The following is a 19,961-nucleotide window of genomic DNA, read 5'->3' as shown; positions in this document are numbered from 1 at the left end:
TATGAGTTACTGTGACTTACGATGGCTAGTCAAAGAGGATCTCACATTTCTTTTTAAAAGACAAATAGTAAAGTAGAAATATTAGTAGTGCACTTGGTAGACCTTTATGTAATACCATCTGATCAGATTCGACCAGTTCACCATTTATTCTACTACTAATCACTACTCTTGGTATTGCTGTAACCAGTTCAAAGACGACAGGCACAAGGAACATAAATTCTTAGTTGTTAGTTTGGTTGCACATTGTCGATTGGACCAGTGGTGATCCCTTACCAACCTCCTTATTATACGGCATACGCTGTTGATAATCGTGTAATGTAATAATACTCTGTCTTCTATAAGACTAATGTCTTATAGAAGATTACAGAGCATAGGCTCTATTAGTAGCTATGTAGGCAACCAAGTTCAAATAAAACCCCTTTCTATAATTAAATCTCCTTTTATCAAGTAAAATTACAACGCTGTACTCAATAAAAGGGTAGCAAAACACTTCAGTGTATTAAAATATACACATCTAGAGAACAACAATATGTACCTTATTTAAATAATTAACTAAAACATAAAATTAACGTAAAGTGGTTTAAGTTTCAAAGACTTAAACAACTTTTGACCTTTTGATTCAAGTGTAACCTTTAAAGCTTCTATAATTATAGTCGTTTTATATTAGTGCTAACCTAGGTTTTAAGGGGAAAAGGGCTCACATAAAGATTAACACGACACAGTACACTCGAATCGTCATTTAACAAGGTTAAACCAGCTCGGTACGTAATATCATAATAATAAACCAATATTGGCGCTGTGAGAAATAATAACAATTCCTTGCACTACAGATACCTATGCAAAGCTAACTTTGGAAGCTAAGATGTTATGTTACTTCCACTGGGTTACTCACCCTTCAAAGTGGAATACAACAATTCTACATATTGCTCTTTAGTGATAGAATATCACATGATCGGATGATACCTACTCAGACGGTCTGCACAAAGCCCTACCACCGAGTAAATCCTTTAAACATGCACATATCATGAATATATCATATAGAAAAAATACTACTAATGTAGTAATTGATTTTCATGTTTTGCTATATACTACTGGAATTATCCAGTCTTTACGTATGTGTAGTATAACACGACTTATTGATTAATCCTTTTTTCCAATTTTAAATGGTTTGGTAAATGAACTTTAAAACTCGTTCTTTTATTTCGTTATATAATTCAAAATTAATGTTTACTCGTCCTGTTTATTATCATTCTTGATTCTTGATTCTTCAACAAAACTAGTTTAGTAGAAAAGTTGCTTTCAATTAATCGAGAGTTAATTAAAGTACTCTTTAAACAACCAGTAAACAATCGACTGTACATAATTGTTCAAAAAACAATCAATACATTGTGAAATCATACTTGGAATGATTCGAATGAAAAGAGTTATACTCGTACTAAAATATCTCGACGAGTAAGTAGAATACAAATTTAATATATTTCATAATAAAATGTATTGCACAAAGAAGTTAAACGTACGAGTATATTTTAAATGAACTCTGCATTCTCATTCATTTGATTTATCAATCGAATATAAAATCAAACAAAGAAATAATCTTCTTTGTTACAAATTGTATTTATATGTGAACAATAAATGGAATATAAATATATGTTTTATATCAAATAACAACAAACATATATACACATCTAAATGATAGATAGTTATTTATTATTTACAAAGTATTATCTTGTATTTTTAGGCAACTCTAGTCTCCACTCATGTTAAATTATAATTATAGTTCTTAGACCAGCTGGTAAGAAAATGTCATTGTCAAAATGGAACATTTACCAAAATATTTTTCCATTAGTAGACTACAATGGAAAAGTAGAAAGAATCGTAATTTTAAATATCTAGGTCATGTTGTTAAAGATAACCTCAGATATTACGAGATGGAACGCGAAAAGGACCAATATCAGAAAGATGTATCAGACATAACCAGTTCCAGTCACAATCGTGCATGAATTTGAAGATTGCGATATTGAATTTAAAATAACACTATTTCGGATATATTGTCAAACTTTTGGAAATCGCAATTGTTGGAGCAACTTTACAAAAGGCAAGCAGCGATGGTCAGCGATATAAGAGTGCAGTACAATGATGCCTACTGCATCCTAATGAAGCTACCTCGATACTGCAGCGCATCGAATGTTTTTACTTCTGGCAAGATTTCTAAATTTCGTACCACTATGATAACATTAAATGTAATTATTTTGTACAGTACACCTCAAATTATGAGACTTTTCTTATTGTGTACATTATTAAATTTTGTTTGCTACATTCAAACCAAATTAAGTAGAAATATATATTTTGTTGTTAATTCCTTCTAAAACTTCCTTAATCTGCATGGATCATATATGCATAACATAATTTAATAAATTCTTAATTGCATCGCACATCTGCCTAAAGCTATAAGTAAAGGTTGGTCTGCGACACAATGAACTTACTGTGTCTTATAAAATGAACGAAAAGGCCTCGTTCAACCCTTTTGACCTTTTCTGATGTTCGCTGACAGAGGACGATCCCAAAAGAACACTGATTAAATTTTTCTTTCAAGTTTTTGTTATTGTATTTTTTTATACATTTACTATTACACAATACCAATGTATATTAAACTCGTCTAATCTCATACAATTCTAATTGACGTATCGTTTTTTTTTTTTACAAATTTAAAGGCGAAGATTTATTAGGCATATACTTGTATACACTCATATATAATCATAGTTCACTTTTTTAACGAGTTTTATTAATAAAATAGTTCCTTTCAGAGTAAATATGGTATTTAAATTATAGAGTCATATATAATTATATATTTATACATAAGATTAATATATATATACATATATATATATATATATAACCGTAACCACGACAGCATATTTCATATTCAATTGGCATAACATATTTTTGTATTGACAACGATAAACAAATCCCCAGGAAACAGCTAGTTTGCAATAAACTTAAGCTTGTTAAAATTATGTTGCTAAGCAACGACCTTTGTTCAATTTCGAAGGCCTAATCTCTCTTAATCTCATTCAATTAATCTCTAAGTACACTCGTAGAAGTGACCTGCAACTCGTCCCGAGGGCTTTACAAATTAAAGTAAGCATTATTGTACGAGTCATTTAAATCAATATAAATTACCTCAATTGGAATCAAATATGCGTATTACTATTAGAATAAACGAGATATTAATTAAGTTTAAGAAGTAAAAGGCCGTCAAATAGAGTGCACTAAATTAAATCAATAAAAATAAATAACATGTCCTCAACAAGTAAATTTCATGTTTTATATCGTACCGTAGATTATTATTTCAAAAATATCAATAATAAAATTGCATTTTAACCTCTGCTAACAAGATCATATTTTATTGTTATTTTAGTATAAAGTGGTTGTTGTTCCATTCGTAAGATGATCTGCGAATTGCAAAATACGGGTAAAAATATGTAGCTTAGCTTGAAATTTGTGTGTGTTATTTACATTAAAAAAAACTTAACTTAACCACATGAGAAGCTGTTGGCTGACCTTATATATTTTTACGAGTTTTTTTATTCACATTTGGATTAAGTAACACAACATTATGAGGAACCTTCGTATTATTTTTGTAAAATATATTATTTAATAACAATTGACGTATTCGATACACTCAAATCGCTATGTAACGCAGTGTTGGCCTATAAATCATTATTGGACGAAACATTGAGCTGAATAGACCCGTGACACTTGTCTCCGTAATTACAGGACAAAAACAGACCTCATTCCAGCCTCACCCAAGTTTACGCACAACAAATTTTTTGGTAACGCCTAACAGAGCAAGATCAACGACCTCTTAAATTGAAAATTTGCACAGTTTTTAGAGGCAGTTAGCGCCTGACCCGTATCTGATAATTATTAAGGTTTCATTTCATTATTATTATTTTTTCTAACCTAACCAAAACAAACTGAATAAAAAAAATACACTTTTTCAAAACAAATCAATATTCACTAAAAAGCAAGAAAAATAATAGCATATTAAAAAATATTTTAGAGTTCTCACAAGTTAAAATGAATTAAAAACAGACAACTTTATTAAGATAACTTTAAAGTCGATTTACGGTTATATAATATAGTTACAATTATCCTTATATTTGGAGCCGGCTAAAAAACATACAGTCGTATTGATAAAAATTGCATGTGTAAAGACTTGTGCGTTGCACAGTTAATCTAGCCTTCACAGAACATCATAATGAGTATGACAAAATGAAATCGCATCTCAGTTAAAGATTCTCTGATGAAACGTTTTATGTTTGAAACTTCACAAGTAAATTTCACATGCTGTATAAGCATCCATTAAGAACGTATTTTTGAGAACACAACTCTCGAGAGACTGAACGGAAGTGTAATTAGGATTTGAGTAGGATACTTCCCACTGGAATTAAAAGTCTTAAAAACTAGAAATATTACAAAAACGTTCCTTTGTGTTACATAAGTAATAAGAAGGTAGTCGAAAATAAACTCTGTGAGGATAGCGTGTGAAATAACTAATGATCAACAGAAACTATTCACATATATATATACATCTGTAACAATTTTTCTTTAATCCAAAGATTAGCTGTATATAAAATTAAAGAAATTGAATAAAGAATATTTTCAAGCCCTATCTTATACAAGGAGAAACTGCTTCGTTACGTAACACGTTACGGCACTAGTCTTTTTGGCTTCAATGTTAAATAGTTACACTTATTAATAACGAATTACATACTAATTAACATCCTGATGTTGCATGAGAATAAAATAGGTAAAATATGTTTGAAACGTCATCATAGTGATGTAAAATAATCACACCTATAATCAAGACCGTCTTATTAAGATTAATTGAACAATTAACTGCCGAGTTTCATTTAAATCAATAACGCTGTCGAGCGTGCCTAGAAGTACATATAAAATTATCCTAAACGAAAGCTTTTGTCGATGGTAGTATTGTGATTGAATTATCAAAGAACATAATTATAATAAAATCTCTGTAAAATGATGAGATTTCAATATTATTATGCGTGCGCACAGGCTGACATTGAAACTACATGTTGAAGTTACTCGCTAAAACGCCAATTGAGAGTGAATTATAGTAGTAACAATAACAACTGTGATACGAAAATATATGATGAAGGTATATACCTTATCCATATCATACATATGTATAGAGTATATCTTTATATAGATCGTTTAATTTAAATACAAATTAAAGTTGTGTACGTTTAAGTTTGTGATTGACGGCTATAGTTGTGGTAAGTAGAAGAAATTACATGTATCATAATTATAAGAAATATTTTGTTGTTTATAAGTACATTAGCAAAAACAAAACATTATAATTTTATATTAATTAATTATTTGCATGCAATTAAAAACTATTTTTAATAACGCCAAAGTATAACCTCTCACGCGCTTACCTGAGTACACGCAACTTTTTATTTTAAAGGGACAAATCATAACTGAAATTTGATAGGGTAAATTTACCACAGCAAGATATTTTAATTTTTAATATATTGAATATTTCAATATATTAAAAATTAAAGTTCTTCAATATAGATTATAAACTGAATCTTTAAGATCGTACGTAGGATTCGTTCGAATAACGATAGTTTATAAAACAAATAATACTATCATCATTATTATTATCATCATAATAAACTTGTATGAGTCCATTGCTGGACATAGGCGCGCCACGAGCGCCATCTACTTTCTTCCAACCACCTTCCGTATATCATTGCTATACCATACCATAACATTATTTTTCAAAACAACACCACTTTTACACGATGACATAAACGAATACGTCGATTTTAACTTTTTTTTTTTTTTTTTTTTTTTTTATGGAATAGGTGGCAAACGAGCAGGAGGCTCACCTGATGGAAAGTGACTACCACCGCCCATGGACATCTGCAACACCAGGGGGCTTGCAGGTGCGTTGCCGGCCTTTGAGAAAGGAGTAGGCTCTTTTCTTGAAGGTTCCCATGTCGTATCGGTTCGGAAAAACCGCCGGCGACAGCTGGTTCCACAGAGTGGTTGTGCGAGGCAGAAAATGTCTAAGAAATCGCGCTGTTGTGGATTTTCGGACATCAAGATGGTGCGGGTGAAACTTAGAATTTTGACGAGATGTCCGAAGGTGAAATTCAGCAGCCGGGATTAATCCGAACAATTCCTCGGAACATTCCCCGTGAAAAATTCGGTAGAAGATGCAGAGTGATCCAACATCTCTACGCAAAGCCAAAGGATCAAGGAGATCGGAAAGGGCTTGATCGTCGATAATTCGAGCCGCTCTACGTTGGATGCGGTCAAATGGAAGGAGCTGGTACTGGGGAGCACCCGCCCAGAGGTGAGAGCAGTACTCCATGTTAGGCCGAATTTGCGCCTTGTAAAGTTTTAGGCGATGGGCCGACGTGAAGTACTGTCTCGCCTTGCTGAGCACACCGAGCTTCTTTGAAGCCAATTTGGCTTTGCCTTCCAATTGACCGCGGAACTGAACGAGGCTCGAAATATCAACGCCAAGTATTCCGATACTACCTGTAGCGGCTATCGGGATGTTCTCAAATCGTGGAGATACGACAAATGGTGTTTTTTTAGCGGTTAACGCGCAAACTTGCGTCTTTTTGGGGTTGAAATGGACTAAATTTAGCCGGCCCCAGTTCGAGACTTCGTTTAACGAAGACTCGATTTCAGACACAAGTTTGTTCCGGTTTTCTTCGACGTTTTCCCGAGAAATATTAGCGCGGCCGGTGTATAAGGTGTCAACGGTACTGTCGTCTGCATAGCAATGAATGTTCCCGATTTGCAACAAATCATTGATATGCAGAAGAAACAGAGTGGGTGATAGGACGCAGCCTTGTGGAACACCAGCATTGACGAATTTTAAGTCAGAGCATGCACCGTCGACAACGACCTTGATGCTCCGATCTGCCAAAAAGCTGGTAATCCAATTGCATAATTTCCCGGGAAGCCCATAAGAAGGAAGCTTCGAAAGAAGCGCTTTGTGCCATACGCGATCGAAGGCCTTCGCTATGTCCAAGCTGGCTGCTAATGCCTCCCCCTTGCTCTCAACTGCTTCAGCCCACCTGTGAGTAAGGTAAACTAGAAGATCACCGGCTGAGCGACCCCGACGGAAACCGTACTGGCGGTCACTAATCAGCTGATTCTCCTCTAGGTACCGCAGGAGCTGGCAGTTAATAAGGGACTCCATTATCTTGGAGAGCAAGGAGGTGATGGCTATAGGCCTATAATTGGACGGATCTGAGCGGTTGCCTTTTTTAGGGATCGGATGCACCAAAGCAGTCTTCCAGGAGTTCGGGACGACGCCTAATGCGTAGGATTGCCGGAAAAGACGCGTTAAGACCGGTGCCAACTCGGGAGCACATGTCCGTAGCACGATTGGAGGGATGCCATCGGGTCCACTCGACTTGTGAATGTCCAAGGAAAGAAGTGCTTTCCGAACTGCACTTTGCCGAAATTTAACCTCCGGCATCGTCGTATCACATCGCGGGATTGATGGAGGTGACTTTCCTTGGTCATCCAGAGTCGAGTTCGACGCGAAGAGAGACCCTAAAAGATCGGCCTTCTCCTTCGCGGTATGGGCCAATGACTCACCGTCCCTGTGCAAAGACGGAAAAGAAGGCTGACAGAAATTCCCTAGGACAGCCTTAGCGAGAGACCAGAACGCACGTGTTCCTGATGGGAAGCGCACCAGTCTCTCGCCAATTCTGCCAATGTACTTCGACTTCGCCTCAGCTATCACGTTTTTGAAGGACCTGGAGGCAGAGTTATATTCCTTTCTGAATGTGCTGGTGTTTGTATCACGAGACGCCGATGCGTTAGCCCAGTCTTGGTAGCGTTCCCATTTTCGGCGTGAAGCCGTCTTACAGAGGCGACCAAACCAGGGCTGGGACTTGCCACCAATGGGCACCGCAGAATATGGAATGAAAAGTTCCATGCCCTGAAGCACCACATCGGCGACAGAGTCAGCAACAACGCTCGGATCATCCATCGAGAAACAAACTCGCCCCCATGGGTAAGATGCAAAGAAGGACCGCATCCCATCCCAATCTGCTGACTTGTAGTGCCACACGCGACGACAGCCCGCGAAACGAGGTCGTGAGTATCGTGTAACTGGCACTGTACTCCGGACGAGACAGTGGTCCGACGAGCCCAGAGGGGGATCGACGACAATCTTATAGCCGTCCGGATGCGAAGTCAGCAGAAGGTCCAACAGGGAAGGTGTATGATCCTCCACGTCCGGTATTCGCGTTGGTGAGGTGACCAGTTGTGTCAAATCGTAAGCCAAAGCGAAGTCGAGAACAGATCTACCCGCATGATCAGTGGTGCGTGATCCAAGCCACTCTGTATGATGAGCATTGAAATCGCCCAGAATAATGATCTCTGCGGATGGAGTCTGCTGCAGCACGGAATCTGTAGCCAATTGGACGTGCTCAACCAGTCGGTCGGTTTCGGCATTACCGCTATGGGACCTATAAAGGCACGCGTAGATTCGCGGATGGTCGTCGCAGTCTACGCGCAGCCAGATAATTGATAGGTCCTGCCCTTCAAGGCTGCCGAGGCGTCGAGAGCAGATATCATCTCTGACGTAAACGCACACCCCAGCTCGTGGCACAAAAGTATGCTCCAATTTGTACCCGGGGTAAGAGAGAAAAGACGTATCGGCAGGAGAAGATATCTGGGTCTCGGTAAGAAAGAGCAAGGCCGGCTTCGCCGTCTCAAGGTGAAAGTGAACGGCATTCAAGTTGGAGTTGAGTCCCCTTATGTTGCAGAAGTCCACAGCGAGTGTGGTAGGGGTTGCCTTATGATGCCTGCTCCGCTTGCCCCGAACAGTGGCGAGCGCAAAATTGCCCCCCCCAGAATTCGGAGGGCAGCCTGGGCATCCCTGCTCAGGCGGTGTACGTCCTGAGCATGGATGCCCAGAGAGGGATTCTCCATCGCAGTCGCTGATGGTACCCTCCTGGGGTAATGTCACCAAATTCTGCACAACCATGTTTTGGGGGGAGAGGGATCGGGCCTCCGGAACTCTCACTTACCGGACGAAACGCGGTAGCATAGCTACCACTTCACGCCGATTTTAAGTGAGAGAGTGGTACTTCCCCGGGCGTGCCGGCCCATTCGACTGCAACCGAGAGGTATGCAGTGTGGCACTACCACTTTTGAAAATACCACTTTTGAACTGAATCACGAAGATGTATATTTTTATTGAATTTCAATCATAATTTACAAACAATTAAAGACATCTGCTAGTCTTCATTAGCAAAGACTTTACCAGATGTCAGAAACAGGAAAGTCAAATAAAAACACCCCGACCACGACAAACACCCCTATGGCAATTTCAAACATTTGTCTCAAACAGAGCCAAACCAGACAGCTTTGACTATAACCAGTCGCCAATGACGGCAATAAACAATAATTATTTGATTGCCGAATTGGAATAGCGGCTAACATATACAGTCCTGGCTAAATAAACAGTAGTCAAGCCTTCCTTTAATTTTTTCTTTTATAATTTTGATTTCGAATACCTGGCAATAACAACGCATGCACATTATAAAAAAACAAAACAAACAAAATATAATACAACTTAAACAGGCACGTATATGGAGATACAATGAAAAAACAAATCTTATGTAAAACCTTCATGCTTCGGAAAGCACATAAATATGTCGGTCCAGCTGAGTTGAAACAGCGTCACATTGGAAAGAGAGAAAATAGTGCTGTTTATAGTAATATCTCCCGTGTATTTAGCAATGGTCAGCAAATTAAGCAAATGAATATTCAATGAATATTCACGGTTCAAACCCAGGCATGCATGCCTGGGTTTGAATCCGCAATCATCGGTTAAGATGCAAGCGTTCTAACCACTGGGTTCTAACCATCTCGGCATAAAACATACATTGTATTGTATTATATCAGGCAGTTTTTACTGAGTTATACATCCCGAATCAACCTGTGGGGTAATTGACCGAAACTAAAAGGCGCCTCAATACCTAGACTGCGTACAATAGGCTTTATGAAAGTAATTCATTTATCTTCCTTATTCGCTTGTTTTGCTTCAGCTATTTTTTCTCTAACGTTATCAATAAATCACGCACCTTGCTTCCTTACTCAGAGTTATTTCTCTTACCTTTTACGACTAACCAATTGTGGTTACATGCTTTTTTATTAAGATGTATATTAGATACTTAATATACAAACTCTATATAATAAAAGGTGTTAAAAAGTTTCATAATATTATCTGCTTTGTTGTATACATAAAGATATAGAATTATATTTCGTTAGGTTCATAATCCCTTCGAGGAAAAGGTTGTAACATATTGTGTAACAAACTTGTAACAAGTACGAAAATAGAAAGCCTTTATAACTATTTACATATTATTTCCTTTTCTACTCTCGTTTTCCTTTTGATCTTATGTAATCAGTACAAAACTATTCCTTAATATCATGTTTCATACCCAATGTCTAAACGAACTTGTCAAAAACTCAGTTAATTCAGTAAAAAAACCCAAAGACATTTTTTTCAAATTAACGTTTTATTACAAAATAAAATAATTTTTTTTGCTATATTAGATGCGTTGACGTCTAATAAAGAAAACGAAATCTTTCACACAAACTTTTTGGTTTAAGAAAATTAATAACTGGTTCAGTTTAAGTTCACCGATACCTATGAATATTGAATAATTTATGTTAAATGGTGGGACTTTTTTGGAAATATTTTATTAAAATAACGATAATCATTATCATGTATAAATAAAACGTATAGAGTATAAATAAAACAAAGTCGCTTACGGCGGTCTCAATGTATGCTTACATGTTTAAAATAAAATACATACATCGGATATTTATGCGTTTTTTTAATAGATAGTGTGATTCGACAGAAATAATTTTGTACATGGACAATATATTAAGAAAAACTGATAATTTTGGAAGTTTCTAATATAATGTCGTAAATAAGCAAGTTATGAAGTATATTTAGTATGAGTATTGTACACCGTAACACCGTTATAAAGCCAGGACACGTCGCTAGTAATTAAATAATAAACCAATATTAAAAAGTACGCACAATATCTGACAATTTTATTTAATACTGTATAGTACCTCTAATGAAATAAATATATATTTTTAATAAAATAGTAAATAATGCTCAAAATTCATATATTACGTTATAAGAATTTCACGATCATGTTTTTCCACAGAAGTTAGACTGACAACCACCGAGGATGTGTATAAACTCTTTATAAATTATTCTCTCTTGAAACTTTAAAAATAACTTATTCAAACTTAAAATAAAACTTCTAAACTGTCTCACAACTTTAATATTTTAAAATAATGTTTTGACAACATTGCTCGAGAAGACATATAAAGGATATACATACGTGCGTTTTTCATTTTATAATACTCAAAAGATTAAAAAAATAACAAATATACATATATGTAATAATCATATATAGTGCGATTATTCGAATAACAATCGATCTTGTACTTTTTTAGGTTATTTGAAATACTTAAATCATCAACTTACTTTTCAGACATAACCTAGTTTTTGAATCTACTTCATTTTTCGCACTGATGAGATAAAAACGCACATCACAAGTATATACAAGTATTATGAATCACATATATTTAACAGTTACACGTACGTATATACAACGTTAACTCACTGGTCACTTTTTAACGTTTTTTAATGTATTTAAACTACGTTAGTTACACTCAAAACGTAACTGACACACCCAACGCTTATCTTCGTTTAATAATACAAGTGATAAGAGCGATGGGCTAGTGATAAAAATAAACTACTAAAAGTAATAATCGTTACTAGGGCCATAGCATAGTTAATAATCTAATCCTTGCTGTATAATACTTAGGACATATAATATTCTTCTCTATATTTCATAGTCTGTATCTATCGCCGATAGCGTAGTCTATTAAATTGAGGGAAAGCCTTTTTTTAATCGCGTCTTTTTATTTGGACCAAGGGGACATATTTTGCCAATGTCACGTAGGAGGGTAACTCCTGGAATATGGAATAAATAAACTTGAAACAGTGGTTGCTTATCACTAGAAAAAAAAATGATCCACTTCACTTTCATTACCTTCACTAACTCTTTACTTCACTTATAAAAGAGTACATCAATGTCAAAAAGAGATTTTAATGAACAATTCTAACATAGTTGTATGTTTTTTAATTATTATTAAAAATGTCTTCCAACAATTGTATCGATTAAAAAACAAACAGATTGCTTTGAATTGAATATGAACATTTCGTTTTCGCTTGGGTTTGAGATTGAACTACAGATATTAAGGGTACGTTTCTCATGTTTGTCTACCAATAAATTTTCATGCTAAAAGATTTTTTAAATCCTACTACGACGTAGCCATCGTTAACCCAAATGCCATCCCGTCATCAATCAAACGTTATCAATTCCACCCACGAAATATTAGGCAATTACAATACTCGCCTTTTGGCAGGCATCACGTCGTTAAACCCTTTTATCTCAACCATATCAAGGCAACATGTTTTCATTAAACACTGAAATGTTTATAAGCGATGATGTTTTACTTAAGTTGTTTTGGTTTAATAAACAATACATTTTTCTAGATCATCTAGTGTGTCCTTCGAATTAACCGTATTATTAATGGGATAAGGTAAATGGTATAAATAATCACAAATATCCACTATTTACTTACCAATCATGCGGAGGCTGAGGTCGACGACGAGCTTGCACACAACACGGGGGTTCTTGTTGCTCGCAGGGTAGCTGGAGGGCTGGAGGTGGCGGCGGCGGTGGCGTGCAAGCAAGGCGGCGCGCGGCCGCAGCTCCAACATAATCCACGTAACGAGGGGGTGGCGAACCAGCTATATCCTCGCGGCACGCGGGACCGCAACATTTGCGTGATGCTGGTGGAGGAGGCCTGCACGCCAATCCACAGTACACTGGTGGTGGTGGACGCACTGGGACCGGAGGTCGCGGCACGTACCGTTCGACGGGTACGTGGGCTGCGGGTGGCACATATCGAGGTCTTCGTGCACGCTCGACTTCTGCACTCCGACGCACCCGCCGCGGCGACGCCGAAAACCGATCCGGTATTGGCGCGGGCGGCGGCGGGCTGAGCCTTTCCGGCGGCGCCACGCTGAACGCGCCCACAGCCGGGAAGCGCTCGCAAGGGGAGCGCGCGTACTCCTCGCCCATGGCGCGCGGTCAACCGGACCCGCCGCCGCCCGCGCGCCCTTCTGTAGATATCGCGATGTTTCACATACCGGGTGACCTCTTTAGCACGCTCACTTAACTGGCGCTCCACTAGCACGCAGAAACTGCGACACAGACCCGATATCCGCATTCACTCCGAGAGCGCCATCGCGCCCCGCCGGATCGATAGCGGCGAAGCGGTGCGGCCTCAGGGAGCTCCCACCGCGAAGGCGGTGCCGCGACGCATCTTCCTTTCTGAAATATCCTGTTGGCGAGGTTTCGTTTAATTTCGTACACTTGGGCGAGGCGAAACTGCGTCCTCGAGCAAGATGGCCGCTTTCGTCATGTCCGCGAGAAGCGCGCCTGCGCTAATATCACTTTACGATGTTTGTTTTCACTAGATTTACATTTGGAACTCCTTTTTTAACACTAAACTGTTTATTGATATATGTCCATTTCACATAAGACAAAACAATTAATCAAGATATCACGTCACAGATATAGAGGTCGTCAGTAATGTCACTAAGAGGACGAGGAACATGCGTCCCGAAGCGCTCTGTGACCGAACGACAGCAGCAAGGACGCGAGTGCGCGTGTCCATAGCCCGCGGCGACGTCAGACCGGTGCGCGTATCGACGCCGCGGCTGCGCGAACTGCGCCGTGCCGCCAACCTGCAACTGTCTTCACTGTTCACCATTGAAAACTAGGTATACTACTGTAATATATCAAATATGCATTAAGTAGATGTACATAAATGAATATGTCTCGGTCCTGTTTAAGCAATTATTTTAATAGCAACTCCTTAATAATGTTATACGTATTAATAAACCTCATAAAACTAATATCTTATATATAATAGACTAATTATAGATTTTTCGTACATGGGCAGATTAATTATGTTCAGACGCACATAACCATACCATGCCATCCTCTAATAAAACATCTCGATAACATAGACAGTAGATGAAAACGACCATTCAATGAGCAAAAAAGCTTTACTCCGTTTTACCTGACTAATTGGTATATATTTCTCCAGTTCTTAGATCTGACGTTTGCAATTATCGATAAGAAGTAGTCGCCTCACGGCTAGTTGACTATAATACAGGACTGTATAAAAGCGTGTGCGCAGAGTTTTCCATAATATTCTTGCAAAAGGTGTTCACCTGGAAACTTTACAAATTTACTTTTTTTATGACATAAGTGATAAACGAGCAGGAGGCTCACCTGATGGAAAGTGACTACCATTGCCTTGCTGGAGGCTTGCAGGTGCGTTGTCGGCCTTTAAGGAAGGAGTACGCTCTTTTCTTTAAGGTTCCCATGTCGTAGCGGTTCGGAAAAATAGCCTTCGAAAGCTGATTCCACAAAGTAGTTGTGCGAGGCAAAAATGTCTAATCGTGTTGTTGTTGATTTTCGGACATCAAAGTGGTGCGGGTGAAACTGCTATTATTCCTATCGCAACTTATATTAGAAATTATTTAGTATATCCGTTAGTCTATCTTTCTTTCAGTAACAAAGCCTTTGGTATGTATCATTGACCACTCTTTATTTCAGTAAAATGTTCAAGTAAAATTTATAGATCTATAGCGTTGTCTTATTAACGTCGAGCTAAATGGAAATACTGTTCAAATTATAAAATTCGGTATGCAGATGTCATGTACAATGAAATAACACAGATTATTCATTTCAATACTGGCAATGATGCCTAATTCTGCGATTCGCTCTTCACGCTAAACCGGATGATCGGATTAAAACGAAATTCAACGAAATGCTCAAACAAACACCAAATATAACATTCGTTGGATGTCTTTAAATTCTGATAGGTATGTACATATTTTTTTTCTGTTATGTATAAAAAATATGACATCATACGTTTTAAACCACAGTACACACGTTGATCCGTAAATCAGATTAAGTGTATAAATTCGTTTTGACATGAAATAACACGCATACAACCTTTTAATCCCGGAAACTTTGACATCAGTTTAAGTTGTATTAGGTGTTAGTTTTTTTAAGTACTATTTTGTTCTACTTACAATTTACTAGCTATTATGTTCCTTATATATGAACTAAGCTATAATATAACTTGTTGTTACTGCGTTAGCGTCCGTGTTAGAGGAAGGAAATCAGACATGAGTAAGGTACTCTTTCTTTTTCTGAACCTCTAACATGTAGGCTAAATTTCGATATACTCAGTCAATTAGTCACGACAAATAAACTTTATTTCGCGTTTATTAGAAGTTTGTTAGAAACAATTCAAAGGAGTTAAAACCACAACAGATGTTAAATTATAAATTTTAAACCTTGTCAGGAAAGACGATACAGAAGTGTTAATTATATATTATTTGATTATATTGAGTTTTGTCGTTGTTCTTCAAAAAAGGATACAAAAACACTTTTAAAAACAACCTACCGAATTCCCTGTTGAACCATGTCTATAAGCTATTTTCCAAGCTCATCACAAATCGTCTCACGCTTAGACTTGACGAGTTTCAAAGCCCGGAACAGGCCGGGTCTCGAAGGATACGGGACAATAAACCGCATTCAGACTGCCACAGATTATACAGAAGACAGAGGAGTATAATCAGCCCCTGTGCTTAGCTTCGTGGAATGAGAAGATTTTTAATTCTATTGAACAAGAACTCTTCTAAATTCCTTACAACGATGTGAAATCGATTCATAAGCAGTCGGGGCCTATCCATATGCATTGAGGGGTGAGACAAGGTGGTTTCACAGCCCCTAAATTGCTGAAGACCCTAAAATATCCAGAACGGAGTTCTGAACGAAATAGTTCCAGACCATGTCTACTACGGGTATATTGTAAATATTGCAGTTACACAGTAGTTACATAGAAGAGAACGTTAGAGGACGTTAGTTACGTAAGTATTTTACGTTGAACATAGGAATATTAGTCATGTATTTTCATCACAGATATTATAAAGAACCGCATCACTTTTTTTTAATTTATAGTGTTCATATTTTTCTTTGAAACGTCCTGGAAGCCATCTCTCATTCCAAGGATTATAGTGTGTTATCATCTAAGAAATATTTATTTTTATAATATAGTTTTTAATACAAAAACCTACCTAAAAAATTAAACTTTGCAATGACTTTATTGTGAATATTTTCTGGGGTATTATTAAAAAATTCCAAAATAATTATTAAACCTTTGTAGTCGGATAACATTATTAATTACTTTAAGCGTGTTCCTAGTACTTATAGTATATTTGACCCAATTTATACAAAGTCTTTTAGATTTTTACAAATATACACTACATAATCAAGTACATATTAAGAAGCAATTGACATTTAATTAATTTACAAGATAAATTTCATATTTTATATTCTATAAAACATTTCTGCGAGAAAAAAAAAACATATTAATAAATAACATATTAGTAAATAGCCTACGAGCACACGAAACATTACCTAGCAAATATTACGTCTGGTATATCGCCAGTGGGTAATCTTCCATCTTCCATGAAAAAGATTGATCTTTATTTAGTTGTTGGGCTTTGTGCAAGCACCACTATGTAGGTTTTAATATGGCAGTCTTTCTGTAGCACTCTTTTTTATGTATTTAAACAAACAGACGGGCTCATGTGTCTTATATTGGGTAATGGTTCCCCTGCTAAAAACAGGCATTATACGAAATACGTCGCACTAATGCCAATACGCTGCCAACAATAGCAATTAAGATGCTACAACGCTTGTACCTGTAATTACATTAGCTAACTGACGCGTCAAATTTAAATAATAATGTTTTATTTTTATACAAACAGTAATGCGGATACGAAATGATATTATGTCAATTACGATTTTTCGAAATTCAAGATATAACTACAACAATAAAAGACATATTCCCTTCAAAGTGAATCATCAAAGAGACGTTTCATAAAAAACTATAAAATATTTTTAAAATAAAATGATAATGAAAGATTACTCTCAAGTACGGGCATACAATAAAACCTCCAAAGGTTAGTAACATATAAACACTATAGACTTGAAATTTAGCAAACATGTGCCTTGGTATGCTTTGTCATTCATAAAAATATGTTTTCAAAGAGAGTTACGTTGGTGTGCAAAACATTTTTTTTGTGTAAAACCTCGGTGTTGCTATTATTTGAAAGAATTAATAATGAAAATGGATTATCTAGCACAAAAATATAAATCCTCCATACAAAGTCTTAAAAGTTGTCAAACGAAACAACTTCACTAAACAAAAACTCATTCTACTGCCAAACAGCACTTAACTTCGTATTGTTGCAAATTGAGCCAGTGTAACTACAGGCACATATTTTAATGGTTAAAATTACTTACAGTGACAATGTACACCTCTGCATTACTGTACTGTAACTGTATGTATATACATACATAGAATATTATAATGCACACCTTTGAAATTTATGCCAACGTACACATACTTACTAAAACAGTTTTCTAGTTTTTGTAATTACGATCACGACCTTAGGGCCACTGTGCGGCCTGATACTGACAGAAAAACTCATTAACATTTTATTTGTATGGGAAGAGATTCGAACTCTTGATATCTGCAGCTTTATAATTTAGTAACCAGTAACATATACGTTATAGGCTATATAGATAAAGGCTGGTTTAGAAGTCAATCAAAATCAAATCAAAAGCCGCTGCTGTAAAACTTGGCATCCTATATAAGGTGAAGCGGTACTTCACACCTGAACAGTTTTACACTTTGTATTAAGCTCGGGTATATATATGTATATATATTGAAGTCACTTGTGGGATGACTTAGTTAAACTTAAGCAATTTAGACTATATAAGATATCAAATCAATCTGAATTCCTTTGACTATATTTAACACTCCCTCAACTTTTGGCTGTAGTATCACTGGCGCGTATTTTTTTTGTCATTCCCTTTTGTGCAAGATTGTGAATTGTTTATCCAGCTTCCATGTTTTTGGAACATTACAATATGGATGTCTTAAGGGAACAGTGATTTTCATCTGCTATACATTTTAGGCAGAATCACTGGTTACCCTTACCTTATTGTGGGTTATCTTTGTTAAAAAGAAAGCCTTACTCTATGTAAAGAGAAAATAATTAGTAGTTGTAATTGTAAATGTTAAATATATGATTTAACACATTCCGCGCGTTACGAGCACTATTTTGCCGTATTTGACTATCGAACTATGCGGCAATCAGTTGTCCTTGTTTTGCGCGCGGTGCGGTGTGAATTTTATAAGTTTCTGTGCATATACAAAAGAGATAAGTATATTACCGACATGCTTTCTTCAAGTACGTTTTATTTTTGTAAAAAAGAAGTACGGCATATGATGTTGCCGTAACGCACAGAACCAAAAATATTTATCACTGGTGCTATACGGCGAGTATGTTGCCGTAACCTTGACGCCGTACCGCACGGGTGAGAGGCGCGCGCGCAGCTCAGTGCGCCGTAGTGTTGTACGGCGATCGTACGTGTTGGCTGGGTAGGTAACGCTCTGACGAAATTCGAAAATAAAAATGAAACGGTCACGTAAAAAGCTGGATATGAATAAAATTGTAAAGACAGAAGGGGAACAGTCAAGAAAAAGTAAAATTCAAAGTGGTGGTGCAAATTCATCAAGTTCAAATATGTTTGGCGCTGAAAAATCAAGTCCAATTTCCTCAATGAAGAAAATTCAGGCACTGAAAACCGTTACAATTAATAAAGCCCGTAATAAATGTAATAATATTAGAACAGAAAAAGATTCCGCCCAAACTTGTAGTTCAGAGAAAGATTGCGCTCAAAAACCGATCCTGAATGATTCAAATTCAATTTTTATAAGTCCATTGACAAACAAAGAATTCCGTATTTTGGATCAGCCATCTAATGACATAAAAAAAGTTGATTCCGATTCGATATCTTTGGATAATATTTCCATGAGTAATTTGATACCACCACTCGAATCAACTTTCAACTCTGAGCTTTTGAATGAACTGCTGTCGACTCCCAGAACAAAAAACTCAAGAAAGGACTTTTCACTGTTGAATACACCAACTTCTGGAAATACTGATGGTTACATACAGGTTCACAAAACGCTATTATCATCTGCTAAACGAAAGAATGTGGTAATTACAGAATATAATGAAGTCGATTCAGATAATGATAGTGAATTCTCAACAAAAGTTTCAAAACATTTAAAAGTAAAGTCTGGTTTTAAGGACGGTGATTTTAAGCAATACACAGGCAACGAGGATTCGTTTAAAAGCAATCATGATATTGAAAACATATTGACACATCATAAAATTCCGAATATAGAAGACGAACAATCTGACGATGATCTAATTTTTGATTTAACACCCAAAAGAACACTGGTAAAAGCTGACAAAGGAAGAGCACAATCAAATCCACCTATATTAGAACAAGAGATCATCGCTGACTTAGAATCTAGAAAAGAACAGCCAGATTTAGTTGTACCTGAAGACATAGAAAATTCTGAAATGCAACCTTCTTTAGATGTTAACGTAAACATTGTGTCGTGTTCTTCCAATATATCCTCTATTGAAGATAGTAGCTCTGATTTAGAAAATGGCCACGACTCTGATACTTTTGATGAAATATATGACACTGAATCAGAATCAAACACGTCATGTATTGAAATCGAAGATAATGATAGAGAGCTAGAAGAACAATGGGCAGACATTTCTGATAGAGACCCAACAAATTTTAAACAGTATTCTTTAAAAAGCGAAGTAAATG

General features: G+C 36.6%; 1 protein-coding gene across 1 annotated transcript in view; it reads right to left on the bottom strand.

Moving 5' to 3' along the window:
• LOC124530015 (inactive rhomboid protein 1) overlaps positions 1 to 13,914 on the bottom strand; it is a 152,784-nt gene extending 138,870 nt beyond the window's left edge. Inside the window, exon 1 of the mRNA XM_047103988.1 lies at positions 12,748 to 13,914. Within this exon, the coding sequence (XP_046959944.1) occupies positions 12,748 to 13,250 (503 nt within the window). The 5' untranslated portion in view covers positions 13,251 to 13,914. The remainder of the gene's footprint in view (positions 1 to 12,747) is intronic.
• Between the last annotated feature and the right edge of the window lie 6,047 nt (positions 13,915 to 19,961).

The sequence above is a fragment of the Vanessa cardui genome, chromosome 5 (assembly GCF_905220365.1).
Source record: "Vanessa cardui chromosome 5, ilVanCard2.1, whole genome shotgun sequence".
Taxonomy (NCBI): domain Eukaryota; kingdom Metazoa; phylum Arthropoda; class Insecta; order Lepidoptera; family Nymphalidae; genus Vanessa; species Vanessa cardui.
The sequence above is the reverse complement of the archived record's forward strand: the minus strand, read 5'-3'. Positions and strand labels throughout refer to the sequence as shown.